General features: G+C 37.8%; 1 protein-coding gene across 1 annotated transcript in view; it reads right to left on the minus strand.

Moving 5' to 3' along the window:
* LOC123503953 (Down syndrome cell adhesion molecule-like protein Dscam2) overlaps positions 1–22500 on the minus strand; it is a gene marked incomplete at its 3' end in the record, with an annotated part of 474494 nt that overhangs the window by 163440 nt on the left and 288554 nt on the right. The window contains exon 9 of the mRNA XM_045254079.1: positions 18252–18368. Coding sequence (XP_045110014.1) covers positions 18252–18368 — 117 coding nt within the window. The remainder of the gene's footprint in view (positions 1–18251; positions 18369–22500) is intronic.

A 22500-nucleotide genomic window follows, 5' to 3' on the forward strand; every position in this document is an offset into this window, starting at 1 on the left:
AACAACAACAACAACAACAACAACAAAAAGTACTACTACTACTACTACAACAACAACAACAACAATAACTGCAACTACTTTTACTACTACTACTACTACTACTACTACTACTACTACAACAACAACAACAACAACAACAACAACAACAGACCTTAAAGCGACGAAACCCCCCCCCAAAAAAAAAAAAACATACTGACCTTCATCTTTTCAGTCTGTTTTTCTCTTTCCTTCCCATCTCTTCTCTTTCCCTTTTTCCCTTCCTTTTTTTCTTATCTCCCTTCGCTCTCCACCCTTCCCTTTCCTCCTCCGCCCACAATCCTCGCGTTTCCTTCAGATTGCTGTTCCATTTATATTTTTCTGTTCCCCCTTTCTCCTAACCTCATCATCGTACATTACTTTGCGGCAACCTTCCCCTTCTTTACACACGGCTCTTCTTCCTTTGGCTTTCCTTTATCCTGTCTTTCTCTCATTTTCGTATTCTATCTGTGCCAGTCTCTCTCTCTCTCTCTCTCTCTCTCTACGGAAATTAAAGAAAATAGAGACAGAAACAGGCAAAAACACACAAACAGACATATAGAAACAGAGAAATGAGCAAGAAAACAAAGAATAGAGGAAATAAATAGAGAAAGAGGAAGAAAATGGAGGGAAAGTGGTATGGATGGAGGCACAGAGAGAGAGAGAGAGAGAGAGAGAGAGAGAGAGAGAGAGGAGAGGGAGAGGGAGAGGGAGGTAAACACATGCAAATAGCGTCTCCCTGCGGTGAGTAAAAAGGTCTGGACTGTACATTAAGGAACATTATAGTCTCCGTGTGTTTTTACGGAGAGTGATTCTGCCATCGGATTCCAGTCGACCGGAATCTGGATATACGAACGAACCTGAGAACCACACATGCCTGGAGGTCGCTGTCTCTCTCTCTCTCTCTCTCTCTCTGATCTTTTTTTGTCTTTTCTCCCCTCAGTTCTCTTTCTCTTTTTCAGGTCTACGGGTGACTTCTTTCCAAACAAACTGTGGTTACATTTTTAGATCAACTTTTATATCCCTCTGATTTATAGTTACGGATTTCTGTTTTGTTTTTACGTTTCTTTTGTTTTGGTTTAGTGTGTGTGTGTGTGTGTGTGTGTGTGTGTGTGTGTGTGTGTGTGTGTGTGTGTGTGTGTGTGTGTGTGTGTGTGTGTGTGTGTGTGTGTTGTGTTGTTATCTTCATCCAACTATAAACGGCACATGAAAGAACAAAAGTCTAATTTACGGTAGTGTGTCTGTCGTAGAGTGGAGGCTTAGATATTTATACATTTTACTATGAGTGACGTAGAAAGGAAGGCTTCGTGGTCATAGTCTTACAGAAGATAATAGAATAATGCCTTTGTCTTGTCGGCGTGTTGTTGGTGTCCCCTTCCCACGCAGTGCTAGTGAAAGATTCAAGACCATAATAACATCCATTTGTGGGCAAGAACTGCTAACCCATCAAAACAGAATGTACAGTGTCACCATTACTTAGAGTCATATTCTGAACATTTCTTCGTCCTTTTTCGTATACTTGACAGGTTCTAGTGGCGCTTATTTGAAGTTTTATTAGGTGTTTTCGTGTGGTGTGGTGATTTTTTAACAAGGTTTCTGGGTCAATTATGAAAAGCACTCTTAAGAACGCGAGTGCATATCTTTACGGGCTTTGGAAATTATCTGACGAAAAAACTTCATATTCTCTCTCTCTCTCTCTCTCTCTCTCTCTCTCTCCTTCTCTCAATTTCCAGCAGACATTCCTTAAATTCCTCAAAATATCGCAGCTTCCTCATCTCTTTTTCCTTCCCCAGGTCATCCCTCTCTGGCCTCTTCTCTCCTTCCATCTCCCTCTTGCTCTCTTCTCCAGCGCCTCACCTTTCTGGCAGCGCTGGGCCTTACCTCATAATGCAGCAACACTTTCCATTACGTTGCTGTTGCCTGGTCGGAAGCCCCACTAAGCTCACTTTGGGTCCCGCTTCCTCACACCTCTATTATTGACGGTCAGGTGAAAGCGACGTTAAATTTCTTCTCTTGTGTTGAATTAAGGGATCATATTCCATAATGACATTTCACTCTCCGGGACATGAACGTGTGGTGAAGGAAAAGTGTGGGTTTCTATGGTGAGTGTTGCTGGTGAGTGTCTGGCGAATGCTGTGATTGTGAGCGTCTCTCTCTCTCTCTCTCTCTCTCTCTCTCTCTCTCTCTCTCTCTCTCTCTCTCTCTCTCTCTCTCTCTCTCTCTCTCTCTCTCTCTCTCTCTCTCTCTCTCTCTCTCTCTCTCTCTCTCTCTCTCTCTCTCTCTCTCTCTCTCTCTCTCTCTCTCTCTCTCTCTCTCTCTCTCTCTCTCTCTCTCTCTCTCTCTCTCTCTCGAGTTCACATTTTTATTTCTATTTTTTTACCGATATGAATACTCATCGTTTTTTCTCTCGTGGTTTTTGAAGTGTGATGTGAAATTGTATATTAAGAGTGTCTGCATTTTGTTTAACTTTGTAAGGCCTGCGTGGAATATGAGAGCGTGAGGCGTAGTGAAGCGGTAACTTTCTTTCCAAGCGGTGCGATGTGGGTTACGGTGTTTGTGTTATGCATTGTGGTAGATGAGTGGGTACTGCTGACGTTAGGAAAGGTGAAAGGTACCATTTATTTTTCTGTTACAATGGTGTGATGTGAGGAAAGGGTGAGGCACTGATTGGGTGACAGAATCTCATATATGTAATTGCGTTGGTGTTCATTAAAGATGCCTTGGTTTGGTTCTATTTATGTAAGTAGTTTTTTTTATCTATTTTATGACGTAGAAATCTTAAAGAGTTATATGTCATAGCAACTACCTTTCGTATATTCTTATGAAAAATATGTGTTAAAATTCTGATCTTAATTCTTTTTTTTTATTTTGCTGTAAGAATATTAATGGAAATCGTATGAAAAGTAAAAGAAATTGATACAAATGCGTGACTATTTTATTTATTCATTGTGTTTTTAAGTGAATATATGAAAGGATAGCACACTATTCATCATCTTTGCCCTACCGTGTGACAAAAGGGAGAAAGAAAACACGAATAAATATACACACTCAGTACAATTAGTGACGACCATTGTAAAGAGGAATTCTGGCGAGACCCCACATTTCTCATGGATGTGAATAAAGGGTACTGCTTAGATAGTTACAATACATTCCAGCAACAATCCTATTAGCAAGGACAGCAGGAGCAGGTGCAAGGTGTCATTACCATAGTAAGCGACTCAGCGTCTCTGCAACACTGCATGCCATTATCATTGCACTGCCAAATGAGAGGTGTGTAAATATACGCGATCTCATCTACACAAGGACATCTGTGTGCATGTGTGGGTACAGGGACACACACACACACACACACACACACACACACACACACACACACACACACACACACACACACACACACACACACACACACACACACACACACACACACACACACACACACACACACACACACACACACACACACACACACACACACACACGGAGTTAATCATAAACGTCAACATAAACCTACTAATCTTGGACAGCTGTGTCTTGTTGAGAGAGAGAGAGAGAGAGAGAGAGAGAGAGAGAGAGAGAGAGAGAGAGAGAGAGAGAGAGAGAGAGAGAGAGAGAGAGAGAGAGAGAGTCTATGAAAGCGTGAATACGAGCATAATGCGGCTTTTTTTTTTTTTTTGTAGATGATAATAGCGTTGGTCTCACACTGGCATGGCAACGTGAGGGAAGAAATTTTACGCTATACGCTTTGAAGTATTGACCACATTTCCGCTGCTAATTTCGACAAACGTCTTAAACACACTCTTAAGGAGGTCACTGTGATCGCCAAATGTGTTTCCATGACTAGAGAGAGGTTAGTATGAAATTTGCATCGTCAGTGAGGAAAACAGTAATGGAAACGCGACTATTAGTTATATGGACCCTTGAAAATGTTCCTTACGAGAGGCCACAGTGTTATGGATTGTGCTTCCATACCACAAGACAGAAGAGAGTTGTGCAGCTTACAACGTCCCTCTGGGTTGCATATATGTAGAAAAAGGAAGACGATTTACATATTCAACACTTAACAACTCTTTTACATGTATACAATAAAGAAAACAAGAAACAAAGAATAAAAATAAAAGAAACTGTATAAAAAGTCATAGAAACAAAAGGAATATCTTAATTTCATCATATTTCAGAATAAAGAAGACATGTAATGGTTTAATGACTCAAGTTTTGGGAGTAAGTTTCTCGATCTTAAGGAATTTTTCTAATCCCTGGAAATATGGATGTGACCTCATGACCTCTGACCTGACCAACCGTCTGAGTGAAAACCAAATGCTGGGATGTGCGATGCAAGCTTCACACGAAAGGCTAAGCGTGAATAAGCCTTAATACATGAAAATCTAAGTGAAAGGATTTAGGAGAGTTCTGTCAGATTTGCAGTTCGCCATATTGGATTAAGAGAGCTAAACTAAAGCGCTCTACAAGTTTTATTTAGTTAGTTTATTTAATTTTTTTTCTGTCGTTCATTCATTCAATTTGTGTGTTTATTGACGTTTGTTTATACATAATTCTTTTACTGTTTATTTACTTATTTATTTATCTATTTATTTCTTTGTTTCCCAGTAGCAAAGGAGACACAAATTATGTTGTTATTATTTTGTATCCTGGAAACACGATTGCAAAATAAGAACTGCATTATGTTTCCGCATCTTACAAATCCATTTCTTGATAACCCGGTAGTGCTCCTAATTCCACTGTCATCCATCGTTAAGTATTAGGTTAAAGTGTTCGTGTTATCGTACTCTTATACCAGCAGGGAGAGTTATGGTGGAAATCTTTCTTAAATGTTTTGTGGAGTGACTTAAAAAAGACTAAAACAAGACTAAAGTTGTTATCTCTGTGTTGTAGAGGAAAAGAAGAAAGAAGTAAAATTGGTAGAGAATGACGATTAAAGAGGAAGTAAAGTGAAGAAGAAAGGGAAGAGGGAAAAAAATGAATATTATAAGACAATGAAAATAGAAAGGAAAGAAAGAAAATAATGGAGTAATGTCATAAGATGGAAAAAAATGAAAGGATTAGAAAATAATAATCGGCATGGATGAGATTGATTAGATAAACAATCAGAAATGTAATTGAAGCGCTAATTATCTCTATATTGGGCCATGCCATATTATTAGGGCACGGTGATTAGATTGTATGTTGATTGAGTTCTAACTGGATGAACATGATTACAAGCCAGAAGATTAGACGTGTCATTACCTCCACGCACTCCATACAAGGCAGTGGCCACGACAGAGAGTGAAAAAATAGTTTGCTTCTGTAAAACATATTCAATTTTACAATTAACTCTCTCATGAGCAGAAGAAAAAGAGAGATCACCATTTGCGGCAGACAACCTTTCTAGGTTAAATAACGTAAGATTAAGACAAAGTTATATAGTTTCAATATGAAAACAACCATGAGTAACACATCAAAGTTATACCCAAACATCTCTCATTGTGTGTAATGTCCCTGTAGTTCTCAAGCTGTGGTCAAACGAATCGACTATCGGCGGTCCCTTCTCCCCGACCAGGAACCTTCCCACCACTGTGCAAGCCGCACTGCACATCAAAACAACGGCCTGGGATTTGCCATAACACCAGAATGGTAGACAGGAATGGTAATTCGCCACAGTGCCTCATGGTGCCTAACCTTCTCCATGAGAGAAGTTATTGCCTCTGTAGACCAACTGATATTGCCTTCCTGGCTTATTGTTTGCACTAATGCTCTCACTGTTTTTCAATCAACTACCCGCTGTGTTTGTTTGCCCTTTATAGTCAAACAAAACTTGATTCAAATTGTCTGGCATTATGTTTTATTACCCTGCATGCTTTATGATATTACTCAAATTTCTTTGTGTTGAAAGTTGACTCATTGGCTTCCCCCCTCCACTTCTCTCTCTCTCTCTCTCTCTCTCTCTCTCTCTCTCTCTCTCTCTCTCTCTCTCTCTCTCTCTCTCTCTCTCTCTCTCTCTCTCTCTCTCTCTCTCTCTCTCTCTCTCTCTCTCTCTCTCTCTCTCTCTCTCTCTCTCTCTCTCTCTCTCTCTCTCTCTCTCTCTCTCTCTACCTGCCTTTTAAACTCTCCCTTCACTATCCTGCTGGTGCTGTCACTTTGCCATTAGTCAGTCCAGAATAGCATGACACCGCTCTCTCACTCTGTCCTGCTGGGTCTGTCTGTTCGCCTTTGTCTGAATGCATCTCTCTCTCTCTCTGTCTCTCTCTCTCTCTCTCTCTCTCTCTCTCTCTCTCTCTCTCTCTCTCTCTCTCTCTCTCTCTCTCTCTCTCTCTCTCTCTCTCTGACGCAACAGTTCTACGAGTGGATATTGTAAGCTACGTGTTTCTTTTCATATTTCGAAAAAGTTTTGTGTTACGATATTTTTAAACAGTGAAACTCATTGAATTCCAAATAAATGAACATAAGAATATAAGAAAATAAAGACTTTACAAAATGATAGCGTACGTGCACAAGGCAGATTTTGAAATGTATGCTCTTGTACATTCTATAGATAGATTGTCCTGAGTGATAATGCATTTTTATTGATGTGATATTGTTGTGAATTGAAACCTACAAACATGATCTCTGAGACAAAGTACATAAGGGTAGTAGAAATGTACACGTAACCTATCTTATATTATCTATCTTATACTTTCTATTTCATTTTTTTTTATGGCTACTTGAGAAATGCTAGCAAAAAAGAAATGTTTATATATGACGCCTAGTATTCAATTTTGGTACATGATATTGATAATAGAAATGGTTGGGATATAAGAGAGACCTAACTAGATTTTCCTTTAGCACTGCCTCTCCCAGCTCTCCTTACTCCCAGATCTTATGCCCGTATCCTGTTCCTCGCTCTCTCAGCCTCACTCACTCCCTCTCAAGTCCTCCAAACTTCGCAGTATGAATAATAAAGTGACATCATAACTAGACAGAAGATGGTCACTTGGAATTTCATGCAATACTATTTCTACACCACGACACTAGTCTTGTTAGTGCATCAACAGGTGGCGCAACGACAGGGAGTCACTGATAGAATGACTGCTCATGTCAGTAGCCGCACTGGATCAGCCTTCCCCCTATTGTCTCCTGTTACTCTCATCACCGGAGTGTCTTCCTTCACTGCATCCATAACCTTTCTCTTTGGTTTTAACTCTCTTCCCTCTGCTTGATGAGCCCATCTTCGGCATCTACGAGTATGTCCATGAATTCATCATCTCTTCACCGGTAATGTTTGGGGTATAAGCCTTTGCACTGCCTCCCACTGTTCTGTATTTTGACTTTTCGTGGTCCTGTGCTTTATTTGACGTATTTGTGTTACTAAATCATTGAAGTCACTCTTTAGTATTTCGCCCCAAAATGGTGTTCGTACGCCGCTTAGTATATTCCTTTCTATTATGCATTGACGGGTAGATATTTAAAAGTTAAGAAGCATTTCCATTGGGGTAGTTTTTATCAGCATTAATCTCTGCCTAGCGTATGAAAGGCTTTATCATGGAGCAGGAAAGCAATCACGACCTTCTGTAGCTACGGCTGATTACCCCACGAGTGGAACATTGGGTTTTAATTATTTATTTACTGTTTTTATTTGTCTGTTTCTTTTCCCTTTACTTAAGGTTTATAGTATCAGTTTAATTTGTAATATATTGCTGCTCCCGTTTTCGCTATTACCCTTCTGTCTTTCTCTTTTTTTGCTTAACCGTTTGTATGTCTGTCTGTATATTGGTTTGTCTGTGTTTAGAAGATAAGAAATTATAGCACATATCTTTGCAAGGATGTATAGTATACAAGAAAAGATTTTTGCCCCTCTTCTGAAAAAGTGTAGATTTATATAGAGTAGTCAGTTATTCCTAGATCATGTTATATCAAGTAACCTGCAAACCTTGGCATCCTGAGACAGACTTTTTATGCCAGCAGTTATGAATTAGTGGTAAGTGTTAGAGAAATAAAGGCTGGTTTTTTTTTATCTAACGTTTGCACTACATCTTCAAAATTCAGTGTATCAGAAAAACGTCTTATCGAAGTGTAAAGTGGCATATTGCTAGTTTCCTACATCTGTTTGTGCCACCTTTATACAATAACAATGAAGTTAATCGCAGCGACTCTAGCCAGTCTTCCACTTAGAGCTACACAATAAGACGCATCATCATAAACTTTTCTGTTTCTGTCTGTGTCGTCATGGCATCGTTGAATTTCAAAGCAACAATGTTAATTGGTTTTCGAGGAAGCAGATTATGAAATAAAGATCAACAAGCCTCGTTGATCACTTCTTGGAAACAGTGACTGTTGGCAGGGTTGTGGGGCGTCAATATTAGAAGCCTAAAATTCATAAAAAGAGTAAATAAAGGTTGCTGTATTTTCATATGATGCCGCAATGTCTGTCAGAAGAGTTAACATAAACAATTATATCACTTCTATTTACAGATAGTAGTGTATATATATATATATATATATATATATATATATATATATATATATATATATATATATATATATATATATATATATATATATATATATATATATATATATATATATATATATATATATATATATATATATATATATATATATATATATATATATATATATATATATATATATATATATATATATATATATATATATATATATATATATATATATATATATATATATATATATATATATATTTTTGACATTTGTCTTAGTCTGGTGGCAGCGTACGTTATAATTATTTTGAAAACTAATCTGACAATTGAACTATTCGAATAGTTTAGAAGCTTCTAGTACTGTATTTTTACATGTATTTTTTTAAGTAATATGATAATCGTTATACGGCCATTACCATTATTGAAAACTGAAGAACAATGAAATATTTTCCTATAATACTTTAGACTAAGTACAGAAAACAGCCTTCACTGTTGTTACCTTGATGAATGCGCGTACAATTTAGGCAGAGCGTGTGGCAGGACAGCGTGTGTGAGCAGGACGAGTGTGTGTAGGAGTGCGGGAAGACACGGTCCGTTGCACAGCACAGGGGAGAGCGTGAGGCGCCGGGATGCCGAGGTGAGGGAGGTGTTGGAGAGACTTTGAGTAAGGAAAGTGAGTGGACAGATGCAAGAGAGAGAGAAAGAGGAAGAGAGAAACTACTGCTTTGAAGGCACTTGTGGGACTGATAGGAGCTCCTCTGCTGAAATATGCACGAGGTGCTGAGAATAATGACTCTGAACGGTGCGGCATAAACGATGAAATTTTACCTTATAATTGCTTTGAAACACCCAAGGATTAAAAATAAAACAGCCATTATATTGCAATAGCAACTTACGTGAAAATTTAGCAATTGGACTTGAAAATTTATAAGCTTTCTTTGCCATGAAACAAAGAGCAAGAGTATTTAGAAATGTGTGAGTATAACAATATGCAATAAATGAAAACTAGATATCACCTCGTTCATGAAAGCGAACATAACTCTGGATTAACGGTACAGGAAATTGTACAAAGGGAAAATGTGTTGTCTGTATCATTTTTTAACATTTCTACGTGAGAATTCGTACAAATGTAATTCAGAGAGAGAGAGAGAGAGAGAGAGAGAGAGAGAGAGAGAGAGAGAGAGAGAGAGAGAGATTGTGACATGGAATCATAACGAGTTTGGCTAACAACACAGTGTTGCAGCATGTGCATTGCAAGGGAGTGAGAGATAAGCTTGTGTAAGGGGAGCATGATAAGTCAAGCATGAGGGTAGTTAGAGCAGTAGGTATAAGAGAAGAAATAAAATAATCATCCAGTGAGGACCAGATAGGCTTGGCGAGAAAGGGGAGCACAATGGGAAGGAAGGGAAGGGCGATGAGGAAGGAAAATAACGTTGTGTCTATTGTGAACTTCCTATCAGAGACTTTTATAGATAGTGAAAGGAAAGTGGTGGAAGTGAAAAAAGGATACAGGTTTCGTGTTTCTTTGGAGATTACGGACCACTGGCAGTGTGTAGATAGTGAGAAAGTTAATGAATAGTTTAAGAGTAGTGAGCAATAGTAGATAACACACACACACCTCTCTCTCTCTCCCTCTGTGTGTGTGTGTGTGTGTGTGTGTGTGTGTGTGTGTGTGTGTGTGTGTGTGCGCGCGCGTTGCTACTTATGTATACATTTTTTTCCCCCACACCGACCCACTGTGCAGCTTGTTAAGTCAATCAATTAATCAGTTAATCAATTATGTATATTTCCATAGCCTTTGGATGGCGATGTGTGTTGACCCCGTTACTGCTATGGCCCTCCTTCGTTAATATTCAGAACACGGGGAAAAGAAAAATATTTGTATTGACGCACACACACCATAAAAAAAAGAAAGTGAGAATAAAGGACAAATATTTCTTTCTCAGTATACAGAACTATTGTTGATACTAAACCATAAAAGAAGAGGTTTAGAAATATGTGCTTTTATTTATAGAGAAAAAAAGTGTCGTAGAAAAAGAGTTAAGTATTCTGATACATGGATCTATATTTAAGTTTATGTATAAAATTAAGAACATGTACTTAAGTTAACCTACACGTCCCTCAAGATGCCAATGATAACACCAATAATCTACAGAGACAATATCATCAATTCACACTTGCGGCATTTTAACAATATTTTGCACTAATCCTCTTACTCTATCCCATTTGTACCTCTTGTCTCTGCTCCCTCTCATCACAACACCCCATACGCACTATCCTCCATCCTCACCGCTGCTTCCTTTACTTTTACGTGGTCTCCCTCCTGCACTGCATCGCTGCATCATTATCCCTCTATATAGGAACATTCACGCTCTTAATTGCTTCGAGTCTTCATGAATGACCTTACAACAAGCGTATTGTCTCACCTCCTTCGCTTCTGTTCACCTCCGTCCCTTCTTATCCCGCGCGTCTTTATCTTTACGTGATCATTTTAATCTCTGAAGGGTTACTGACGTATGAGAGAGAGAGAGAGAGAGAGAGAGAGAGAGAGATTTGACTTGGGGTAAAACAGGTATAGTTTATATCTTTTAATTTGTTGATGTATTATAGGAGTGTATCTCTCTCTCTCTCTCTCTCTCTCTCTCTCTCTCTCTCTCTCTCTCTCTCTCTCTCTCTCTCTCTCTCTCTCTCTCTCTCTTATGAATGTGTTTTGATGTTGTTTGTCGGACACATGTTCAGCTTAGTTTCCTGATTTATTGCACCTTGATATTTATTGCATTCACAGCCAAACTGTTCATCAGCTGATGTAAACACTCCATGCATTTATACATCATCCTATCAATCATGCACTACCAAACACATGGGCATTTGATACTCATAGGTATACATACATGTACACTTGCTATACACACACACACACACACACACACTCTCTCTCTCTCTCTCTCTCTCTCTCTCTCTCTCTCTCTCTCTCTCTCTCTCTCTCTCTCTCTCTCTCTCTCTCTCTCTCTCTCTCTCTCTCCCCATCCATCCAAGCACATACGAACACAAAACAAACACACACAAACAAAGAAACAAACTTGACAGATAGACGAACGGACATATACACAAAGGCAAACAAACAGACTGTCGCAGAGAGAGAGAGAGAGAGAGAGAGAGAGAGAGAGAGAGGGAGGGAGAGAGTAAAGCAATAGACTCGCAACTCACGTGACTGACTGACGAACTGCGCAGAGAGACAAGCCAACCAACCAACAGTTAGACAAACACGCCAACAATATGCCACTTTTCCCCCCACAAAGGAAATCACATTCAAATTGGGTTTTGGAATAAATTTTGTTATAAAGTGATTACCAGAGATTTTTTTTTTATTCCACTACCAGATAAACCCGAACCCCCGCTGGATGGATGCTGCAAATAAAATAAACAAATATGAATAGAAAAGAAGACTACACACACATATACATTTTTTTTTGTCTTATATCAGAACTTGGTGCGGTGGATTTTCCTGGTGAATTGAATGTCAGGTTGATCAGCGGGAGGTTTTATTAATGTAGGATGTACAGCTATGTGTGTACATTCATGATTCGGAAGTGTAATAACAGAGCGAGGGACAAAAAGTAATACATGCATACATATATACATGCACGTCAAATTGCATAAATACAGATAGAGTGAAGCAAGTTAGCTGGGATTAGAGCCACATGGAGAGAGAGAGAGAGAGAGAGAGAGAGAGAGAGAGAGAGAGAGAGAGAGAGAGGGAAGTATAGATAAAAAAAGAGATAAAAAAGCACAGACATACAAAACAAATTTATATGAAATGTCAAATATACATATTACATGTAGTTCCTACATACATACTCCTACATACAGATAGACAGACAATTAGGCAGACAGACAAAAAACAAGCAGACAAAAACATAGAAAAAAACAGACATACAGACTTTCACAGGGAAAAGATTAAATACATATATCATAATTGCACAGTCACACATACACACACACACACACACACACACACACACACACACACACACACACACACACACACACACACACATACATACACACATACACAGAGAGAGAGAGAGAGAGAGAGAGAGAGAGAGAGAGAGAGAGAGAGAGAGAGAGAGAGAGAGAGAGAGAGAGAGAGAGAGAGAGACCACCCGGTGACATATACAATAACGGGAACAAATTTCCTCATAACATGTTTCATACAGGAACACAGCATTCCACCGCCCTCCTGCACTCATCCGCTTTTTATCACTTATTTCCTCCTCTCCTCATCTTCCTCTTCCTCGTATTTCACCCTCCTAGAGATCCACTTTTTATTCTTTGCTCTACTCATTCTCATCCTGCTCATATTTTCCCCTCTTAAACAATGTTCCCGCTTTTCTACTTCACATTTCTACTTATTATATTTCTTGTTATCCTCTTTCCATTATTTATTTTATCTTCTATATCTACCTTGTTTTCTTCTTCTTTTCTTCTTTTTCTTCTTCTTCTTCTTCTTCTTCTTCTTCTTCTTCTTCTTCTTCTTCTTCTTCTTCTTCTTCTTCTTCTTCTTTTTCTTCTTTTGCATTTTTCAGCTTCTCTTATTACTTTTTTACTTTATTTTTTTTGTTGTGTTCTTTTTCCTGTTTAATTTATTACTCCAATTTACCTTCGATATTTTTCTTATTTTACCCATACCATATTTATTTTTAGCTTTTGTTTTTTAATCCCTTTCTCCCTCCTATGTATCTTCTTTTGTTTTTCCACCTCTTCGCTTTTTCCCTTTCTTTTTTTCTACTGTTACCTTCCTTTTTTTTTTTCCCATCTAATTACTTTTTTTGCTCCTCTGAGTACGTACTTTGTTTCTTTACCTATTCTTGTTTATCAGCCAGTTTTGTTTTCCTACTTTGCAACCTTGCTATTCTTGTCTCTCTTTCCCATCTGTTTAATTCTGTCTTCTTTTGTCCTGCACGTTTTCTTTCTACATTCTAACGTATTTTTATTCTCTTAACCAACATTTCTTTCTTTTTTACTTTTTTTTCGCCTTTTTCTTGCCTTCCCCTATCTCTGCATGCAATGTTTTCCTCCATTCATTTATAACAAGTTTTTATTTCATATTTACTTTAGTTTCATGCATGTATATATTTCCTTTGTTCCTTTCATATTCCACAATAGATTTTTTTTCTATCTTTACAGTATATTGTTAGATTTATTTTTTTTTCTCTCCCAATAGTTTCAAGTCAGAATGAAGTTTCTTGTATTTTATTCTAACCCCGATATTTCTCTCTTGATTTATCCGCCGCAATGTTCAGGCCTTACATATCACCAGAAGAAAGGTTTTTTGTTTCGTGTTGAGGTCAATGCGTGGCGTCAGCTCCCAGTAATTGCTGTGGCTGATGGAGGAGGAGAAAGCGAGTGTTTTGAGGCATGTTTTACTTGGTGTCGTGTGCATGTGTGTGGGAAGAGACATGTTTGAATCACATTGCTCTTCTAAACAGGTGTAAGTGAGAACCATTTCGTGTCAACATATTTCCACTTTCTCATTTTTTTCTTTAGCTGTCTTTGATATTTCACAGTGGTGCAATGTTGGATCTCTTAGTTTCATCTCCTATTCCCTGCTTGGGTTATAGTTTTTTTTTAGATTCTCTCTCTCTCTCTCTCTCTCTCTCTCTCTCTCTCTCTCTCTCTCTCTCTCTCTCTCTCTCTCTCTCTCTCTCTCTCTCTCTCTCTCTCTCTCTCTCTCTCTCTCTCTCTCTCTCTCTCTCTCTCTCTCTCTCTGCTCTAAGACTTTTACTTTCTTGTCTAGTTGTATGTCTTTCATTGGAACGCTCCGTCTATTTACTTGTGTTCCTATTCCTTTTTTCATGAAGGAACGCAACACACCTCGGGACGGAATTAGTCTTTTTATGGTATTCTTATACTACATGCTTTTTCTTCATGGAGCGGCGATTAAGCGGACTTTATTTACGAGTATTTACTTTTTTATAGCTCTTGGCAATCCTCCAGATTCTGTAAACACACACACACACACACACACACACACACACACACACACACACACACACACACACACACACACACACACACACACACACACACACACACACACACACACACACACACACACACACACACTACATCTATCAATCGAACTATATTTGCCCACTTTTCTTTGGCGCATTTTTTATACAAGCTTCAGTAGGAAACCAATAACAAAGGCTGCAACGAGAACCATCTTTAATTCCAAACGTTTTGACATATTCTTATATCATCTTCAGTGGTCTAACATCAAAATAAAATACATAAATAGATATAAAAGCATAAAGATAAAGAAAAGAATACAAACAAGATTTAGGAGTAAAAGTTATACCATATGTAGTGGGTGAGCGGACAATGTATTTATTGTTTAGTGATGGCTTAAGTTGTGAAATGTATAAGGATTAGAATATTCTTAATTTGTTTTTCTATTACAGGTGGCAAGGATACGGAAATTCATAATCGCTTTGTGAAGAATTTATGATGCCCAAGCTTCACACATTTTTTATAGTAGCCTCGATATGTATTTGCTATGCACGTAAAGTTATCTGCTTACATTAGAAAGATTTCGTTATAGATTCAATTGTGATATTAAAGAAGACATTGTTTAGTATTAATGTGAAAAAAAAAGAAACTATGCGAGTAATTTTCAGATGATAATCGGTACTCACTTTCCAACCAGATGACAAGTTTACCAAAGATTTTTACGTCAAGGAATAAAAGCATAACCTTATTTTTCTTATTTTTCTTATGTTCAAGTTACCGTAAATTAAATTGCTTTAGATAACCGAGTCAGATAAATAGATTCTAACGGGAATAAAATAACGAGAGAAAAGAGAGAAAAAAATCAAAAGGCAGGAGAAATCATTATTATACAACGCATAACTACATCAAGCATTATAAATAAGCAATAATAGATAAATCAAATAAGCAGAAAAAAAGCAGTCTCTAGTTACACAGCAGCACATCAACACTCACAACCAGGGCGGTCCACCTTTAACTGCTATTAACACTACTATTTTATCGAAGTTACCTGAGAAACACGCAATGAAAAAGCTGAATATTCGATCACCTCTTTTGCTGGGAGTGTTTTTCTCAAGATTATTGTAGATTTATTTAAGAGTATTGTATTCAGTTGAGAGTTGTCAGAGGCGTTAAATTGGTCGTCGCTGGTGAAATACAAGGTCATAGTGTGGTCGAGAGAGAGAGAGAGAGAGAGAGAGAGAGAGAGAGAGAGAGAGAGAGAGGACTGAATGGCTAAATATATCCCCTTTTCTCATCACTCAGTACAAAATCACACACCAGACGCTATAAATAATGATGGATCAGAAAATAACGATAATATAAAAACGTTCTGCGATATAAATAAATTTTGCTTCCAACTCGAAAAGTAAAAGTGAAAATAATGAAATGTGAAGTTGTCAGAGAGAGAGAGAGAGAGAGAGAGAGAGAGATAAGAAAGGTGGCAACTCCCTCAGTCTCTCCACGCACGCAGCTTCTTTTATCGTATTGAAATTCAGTGAGGTATCTCTTCGGTTCCCTGCGTGGAGGAGACTGAGACAATCTGTTTTCATTTATCGCAGCGAGGCTCGTAAAATTAAGAGTCATTCTGAGCGGAAATTTATTTTATCGTGTATATATACAGCTGGAGGGACGACGCTCGGTGTTTGTTTGACTTCAGTTTGTATGTTTGTTGATCTCATCCATAGCTTTGTAGGAGTGTGTGTGTGTGTGTGTGTGTGTGTGTGTGTGTGTGTGTGTGTGTGTGTGTGTGTGTGTGTGTGTGTGTGTGTGTGTGTTCGCGTGATTGATGCCGTCATAAAAATGGATGACCTCATAAAAGAAAATCATTCATACAAATTCGTATTTATAGAGAACGGAGAGGATTTAAAAATATATCGTGGGATCCTCCACTGCAATTAATGTTTGTTTTAGAGTTTCCTTAACTAAAATATATAGTCGCAGTAGTGTCCTTCGCGATTCCTCCAGTGAGTGAGTGGGAGGGACAAAAAAAGAGACCCCCATCAATGTCAATTAGTGAAATCCGGAAGGGTGCGTCCTTGACAATTTACAGGAAAAGGGTGTGGAGTGAAGCGCCCTCCCCTTGCCTCCCCTCCACCCAACTCTCTCTCTCTCTCTCTCTCTCTCTCTCTCTCTCTCTCTCTCTCTCTCTCTCTCTCTCTGTCCTACCTGCCCTTTGTTTAACAACGACGTGTGGTGAGAATCTGTGCCGCACCAAGTTTGTCTTTGGATGGTTGTTCTTGTTTCGTCTATTTTAGTTACTCTTTAGAAGTTGAGTTTTAGCAGGTAGTTTTAGTTCAAGGTTCGATTGCCGACTGGGCGAGTTGCAGTGTAACCGAAGGGTGTCCAGTCACGGCTGCTTTCATTGCGATCTATTTTTAAATTCTAAATACGTCGGACGGTAAATGAACAGCAGCGGTATTACCAGTTTTGTTCTGTGTGTGTGTGTGTGTGTGTGTGTGTGTGTGTGTGTGTGTTTCACTGTTTGATCTGCTGCAGTCTCTGACGAGACAGCCAGACGTTACCCTACGGAACGAGGTCAGAGCTCATTATTTCCGATCTTCGGATAGGTCTGAGACCAGGCACACACCACACACCGGGACAACAAGGTCACAACTCCTCGATTTACATCCCGTACCTACTCACTGCTAGGTGAACAGGGGCTACACGTAAAAGGAGACACACCCAAATATCTCCACCCGGCCGGGGAATCGAACCCCGGTCCTCTGGCTTGTGAAGCCAGACCACTGAGCTACCGTGTGTGTGTGTGTGTGTGTGTGTGTGTGTGTGTGTGTGTATGCAACTTTTCTTATGTGTCATACAGAGTAACAAAAATAAATAATAGGAAAAAAAAAAAAAACGCCCACAATGCTTCCCCAAATATAAAATCAATACGAAATATAATGATAACTAAAATAATGTCTTTCTATATTATGGATGGATAGTGACAAATTAACAAATAAGTGCGTTTTAGAGTTTAGCAGGCGTATTGTACTAATTAAGAATAATAAGCCGAATACGAGTGGTAGTACATTAGTAATATAAGAAGTAAAAGTTATTCGTCCTGAGAAATCATGACATGACACTAAGAATCTCTTGTAGCGTTGTTGTGTTTTGGTTGTAATACTGATTGAGGATTGACAGAGTGGTAGTCATAAATCCTTGTGGTCTTATAGCATCAGCTTTTTATCGCGTGACCAAAGATAGATAGAGCATTTGTTGTAAACGTTTGTTATATAGCGTTGTCTTGTTTTCCTGGTAAAACTGACCGAGAATAGATAGTAGCATGTATAAACCTTTGTAACGTATTGTGTCAATGTTTTGCTCTTAGTACAAACAACGAGTAAACAAAAGTAATTGTAAACCTTTCTAGTCTTGTACTGCTACTATATTTTGCTCCTATAGCCACAGATAGATAACTATTTTCTTTTTCAACTCTGCTTTATAGTGTGGCCCTGTTTAGTTCTTAATGCAAACTAAATATAAGCAATAGTCTTACATTGTTACCATATTTTGATCGTAATACCAATCAGACTTAGAGTAAAATATATAAATCTTTGTAATCTTATATAATTTCATTGTTTTCTCGTGTAACTAACCACACGACAGAGTAACAGTATATTAATCTCTGAACGCCTTTTAGTGTTGCCTATTTTACACATACTGCTAACTGGATACAGAAATACATTTAAACCATCGTAGTCTTATAATCATTTGTTCTTAATAGTAACTAAATAGATACACAGCACTACTTACCACCAAGGCGGAGCTCAGCGGCGTCCTGCATCGTGTCCTCGTCACCTCGTACAAAGCACTGGTACATGCCTGCATCCGCCCTGCCCACGCCTCGCACTTCCAGCACTACGTCCCCCTCTGGCGAGACAGGAGGGAAGGAAGGCGACCGATTAGTAATAGGATACATCGTACTGGGAAATCATGGGTGTGTTTACGAGTTAAAAGTTAGTTGTGAGGGTGGTGCAAGTGGGGCGTTCAGAGTGCAGCAGGTGTTGAGGTGTGTTTGTTGCTGTGCTTGATTGGGCGACGTGAGGTGAGGGAGTTAAATGACACGATACTTGTTTAAAAGTGTTTTAACTAACGTTGATGTTTTTGTTGTTCCTGTCACCACCGCCACTACTTACGACTGCTACTCTTACCACTACTACTGCTACTACTACTACTATTACTACTACTACTACTACTACTACTACTACTACTACTACTACTACTACTACTGCTACTACTACCACCACCACTACCACTACCACTACTGCTGCCACTACTACTGCTGCTGCTACTGCACTGCTGCCACCACTACTACCACTACCACCACCACTGCTGCTACTACTGCACAACAACAACAACAACAACAACAACAACAACAACAGCAACAACAACAGCAGCACCACCACCACCTGCCACTGCTGCCACTGCACTGCCACCACCTGCTGCCACCACTGCTGCCACTGCTGCCACCACTACTGCTGCTACTGCCACTGCTACTACTGCTGCTACTGCTACTACTACTACTACTACTACTACTACTACTACTACTACTACTACTACTACTACTACTACTGCGAATTCATTTTCTTCACACCTCTCAGATTCTAATATACTTTGATTGCATTTATAAGTATTAGGTGCAATATTATCAGTTAATATGTATATATATGATAATTTTCCTGGATAATTTTAATTTGATCTGTAATAATGCTGAAATTGGTGTTATTATTATTATTATTATTATTATTATTATTATTATTATTATTCTTGTTATCATTATTATTTTTATTACCATTACTATGAAGGTCAGGACATTTTTATTTCCTTACTGCATGTACCAACTTCAGGTTACAGTAAAAGAGAGACAACAAATAACAGTGAGTAATAAGAATCTACTTACTATTAATCTTTTTCTCTTTTACTGTAGCGTGAAGATGGTCCATGCAGTGCTCAAACGTAACAAATAAAACGTACAAATCATCGTTGGTCCTGTTCTTTATTTTACGTGTACGCTTTCCACGTGAAAAATCCATTGCTGTTGTCATTGTTATTATTATTATTATTATTATTATTATTATTATTATTATTATTATTGTTGTTGTTGTTGTTGTTGTTGTTGTTGTTGATGTTATTTTTGTGTTTGTTGTTGTTTTCTTGTTACGTTTTTCCTTTGCTTTGTGTTATTTTAGTTTTTTTTTTTTATTGCAGTATCATTAGTAGTATTGCAAAGACAACAACAGCTACTACTACTACTGCTACTACTACTACTACTACTGTTGCTTCTACTACTACTACTACTACTACTACTACTACTACTACTACTACTACTTCTACACAAATCCCAGAGACCCACAGATTCAATAAAGGAAGGCCTCCATACATAGCCGTATATTTAGCAACAGGTGATAGGTAGTGACAGGGAGTTACTGGTGTTGGCGGGGCTGATTGGGGGGCGGCGTGATACAAGTGATGGGTGGTGATGGAGGGTGATGTTTTTTTTTAGAGTGACGAGCGGTGACGGGGATGGCAAGCAATACGTCTGTCGCTTTACCCAGAATGACACTCCCAAAAGTAACCCGTGAATTTGTAGCGGTAGTGGTATTAGTGGTTGTGGTAGTGATGGTGGTGGTGTTGGTGGTGATGGAAGTGTTTGGGGGGTAGTAGTAGTAGTAGTAGTAGTAGTAGTAGTAGTAGTAGTAGTAGTAAGTTCTAGCAGCAGTAACAGTATTAGTAAGCATAATAATAGTAGTAAGATGAATGCACACTAGTAATGATAGTATTTGTACCAATAGGCTTTATATAACACACACACACACACACACACACACACACACACACACACACACACACACACACACACACACACACACACACACACACACACACACACACACACACACACACACACACACACACGGAAGGTCAGTATTGCTCTCCTTCCGGTCCTGGCAGGCTGTGAGGTCTCAGTTCCGTGACTTACGTCCACACCTATTTTCTGCTGAATGAACATGGGCTGCACCGTGAAAAGAGACAAGCCGAGTGCGTCCCCCTTTCCGGGAATGTGAAATCGAAACCTCTCAGTTGTGAGCTAACCGCGTTAACTGCAGCACCAACGGGTCAATATATTTGTGATATGAGTAATAGCAGTAATAGTAGAAGTAATATTTTTAGCACTAGTATCATTACGAACAATCGTAGCGCTGGTCTTTGTTTTAAAGGAGAAATGATATAAAATTGACCAAGAGAGAGAGAGAGAGAGAGAGAGAGAGAGAGAGAGAGAGAGAGAGAGAGAGAGAGAGAGAGCACGATATGAATTAAAAACTTATATCCAATATTAAATTTAATTTCAATTGCATAATAAGACAATACTAAAGTACTAATTGCAAAATGAATATAGTTTTTAGCACATTTTCATCTTCTCACAGGACTGAGATCTTTACAGAAAGAAAATATTAAAAATGACCAAAAATAATAAATATGATGCTTCGTGTTCCTTTTTTATTTGGGGAATGAAAAGACGACGAAAGGAGAAAAGTGTTTCCAGCCCTCCGCCCTCGTCCCTTTCACCAGCCCTTTGAGACTTGCAAGGAATATGGAGCCGGAGATTCTTATGTGTCAGGGGAAAGGAACTTAAAGTAAATAGTAATAGTAATAATATTGGTGGTAATGATACTGGTAATGATAATAGTAACACACACACACACACACACACACACACACACACACACACACACACATAATAATAATAATAATAATAATAATAATAATAATTATAACAATAATAATGATCTTATACATGATAAAAGGATGAAATGAGAACTGTGACGAAGAGTGTCAGTATCATGGAAAATTTATCACTAGTTAACCATAATATATTAAAAAAATCGTTCAGATATGTTGCGGCTTTGAACATTATCATTATTATTATTGTTATTATCATTATTATTATTATTATTATTATTATTATTATTATTATTATTATTATTATTATTATTATTATTATTATTATTATTATTATTATTATTATTATTATTATTATTATTATTATTATTATTATTATTATTATTATTATTATTATTATTATTATTATTATTATTATTATTATTATTATTATTATTATTATTATTATTACTATCATTATTACTGTTGTTGTTTTAGCTATCATTATTAATGTTATTATTGTAGTAGTAGTAGTAGTAGTAACATGCCGGACTCACTTCTAATATGTCTTCTGCTATGTTAAGGATCTATTAGTAATCGCATTTTAGTGAGCTTACCAGCAAATCAGATGACACAACGTTGCAAGGAAATATACGATACAGAATAAATAACTTTTTTCAATTTATATATATATATATATATATATATATATATATATATATATATATATATATATATATATATATATATATATATACCTCGTAGGATTGCATGAGAAAACTTATATTTAACGTTTTAGTAGGATAAGAATAAAGCGAGAATAAGATGTGTAGCAGTTCTAAGTAATCATACGAAGGTGAATGTCATTTTAAAATATTCATTCGAAACTAACGCATTAATCTCCACGTGATATTGTTTTATTGGGATGAATTTTTATTCTCCCACACGCTGGATTTTATGGATCAAAACATTACATAATGACAGAATACCTTTGGCTTAGCGATGAGAGTGAGTAGAATTAAGTTGAGAAAATATTCAATATAGAGTATGGTGTGCTGGATTTAGTTACTTTACTTTGCCATCACATCTATCTACACATCACTTCTTCCTCTCCTTTTTTCTGCCTCTCTTGGTGGTTCTCGCTAGTCTTTTCAGCAAGACTCCATCTGCTTCGTCTCCATTCAACACGCCCTCTCTTTCAGATAATTTGCTGTGCAGTCTTTCCTACACACATACACACCTGTGCACGTACAAAATACCGAAAGGATTGACATGTTTCAAGTTGTGGTATCGACTCTATGGTTCAAGTGATAAAAAAAAAGTTTGCCTTACTTTATTGATA

The sequence above is a fragment of the Portunus trituberculatus genome, chromosome 15, assembly GCF_017591435.1.
Source record: "Portunus trituberculatus isolate SZX2019 chromosome 15, ASM1759143v1, whole genome shotgun sequence".
Taxonomy (NCBI): domain Eukaryota; kingdom Metazoa; phylum Arthropoda; class Malacostraca; order Decapoda; family Portunidae; genus Portunus; species Portunus trituberculatus.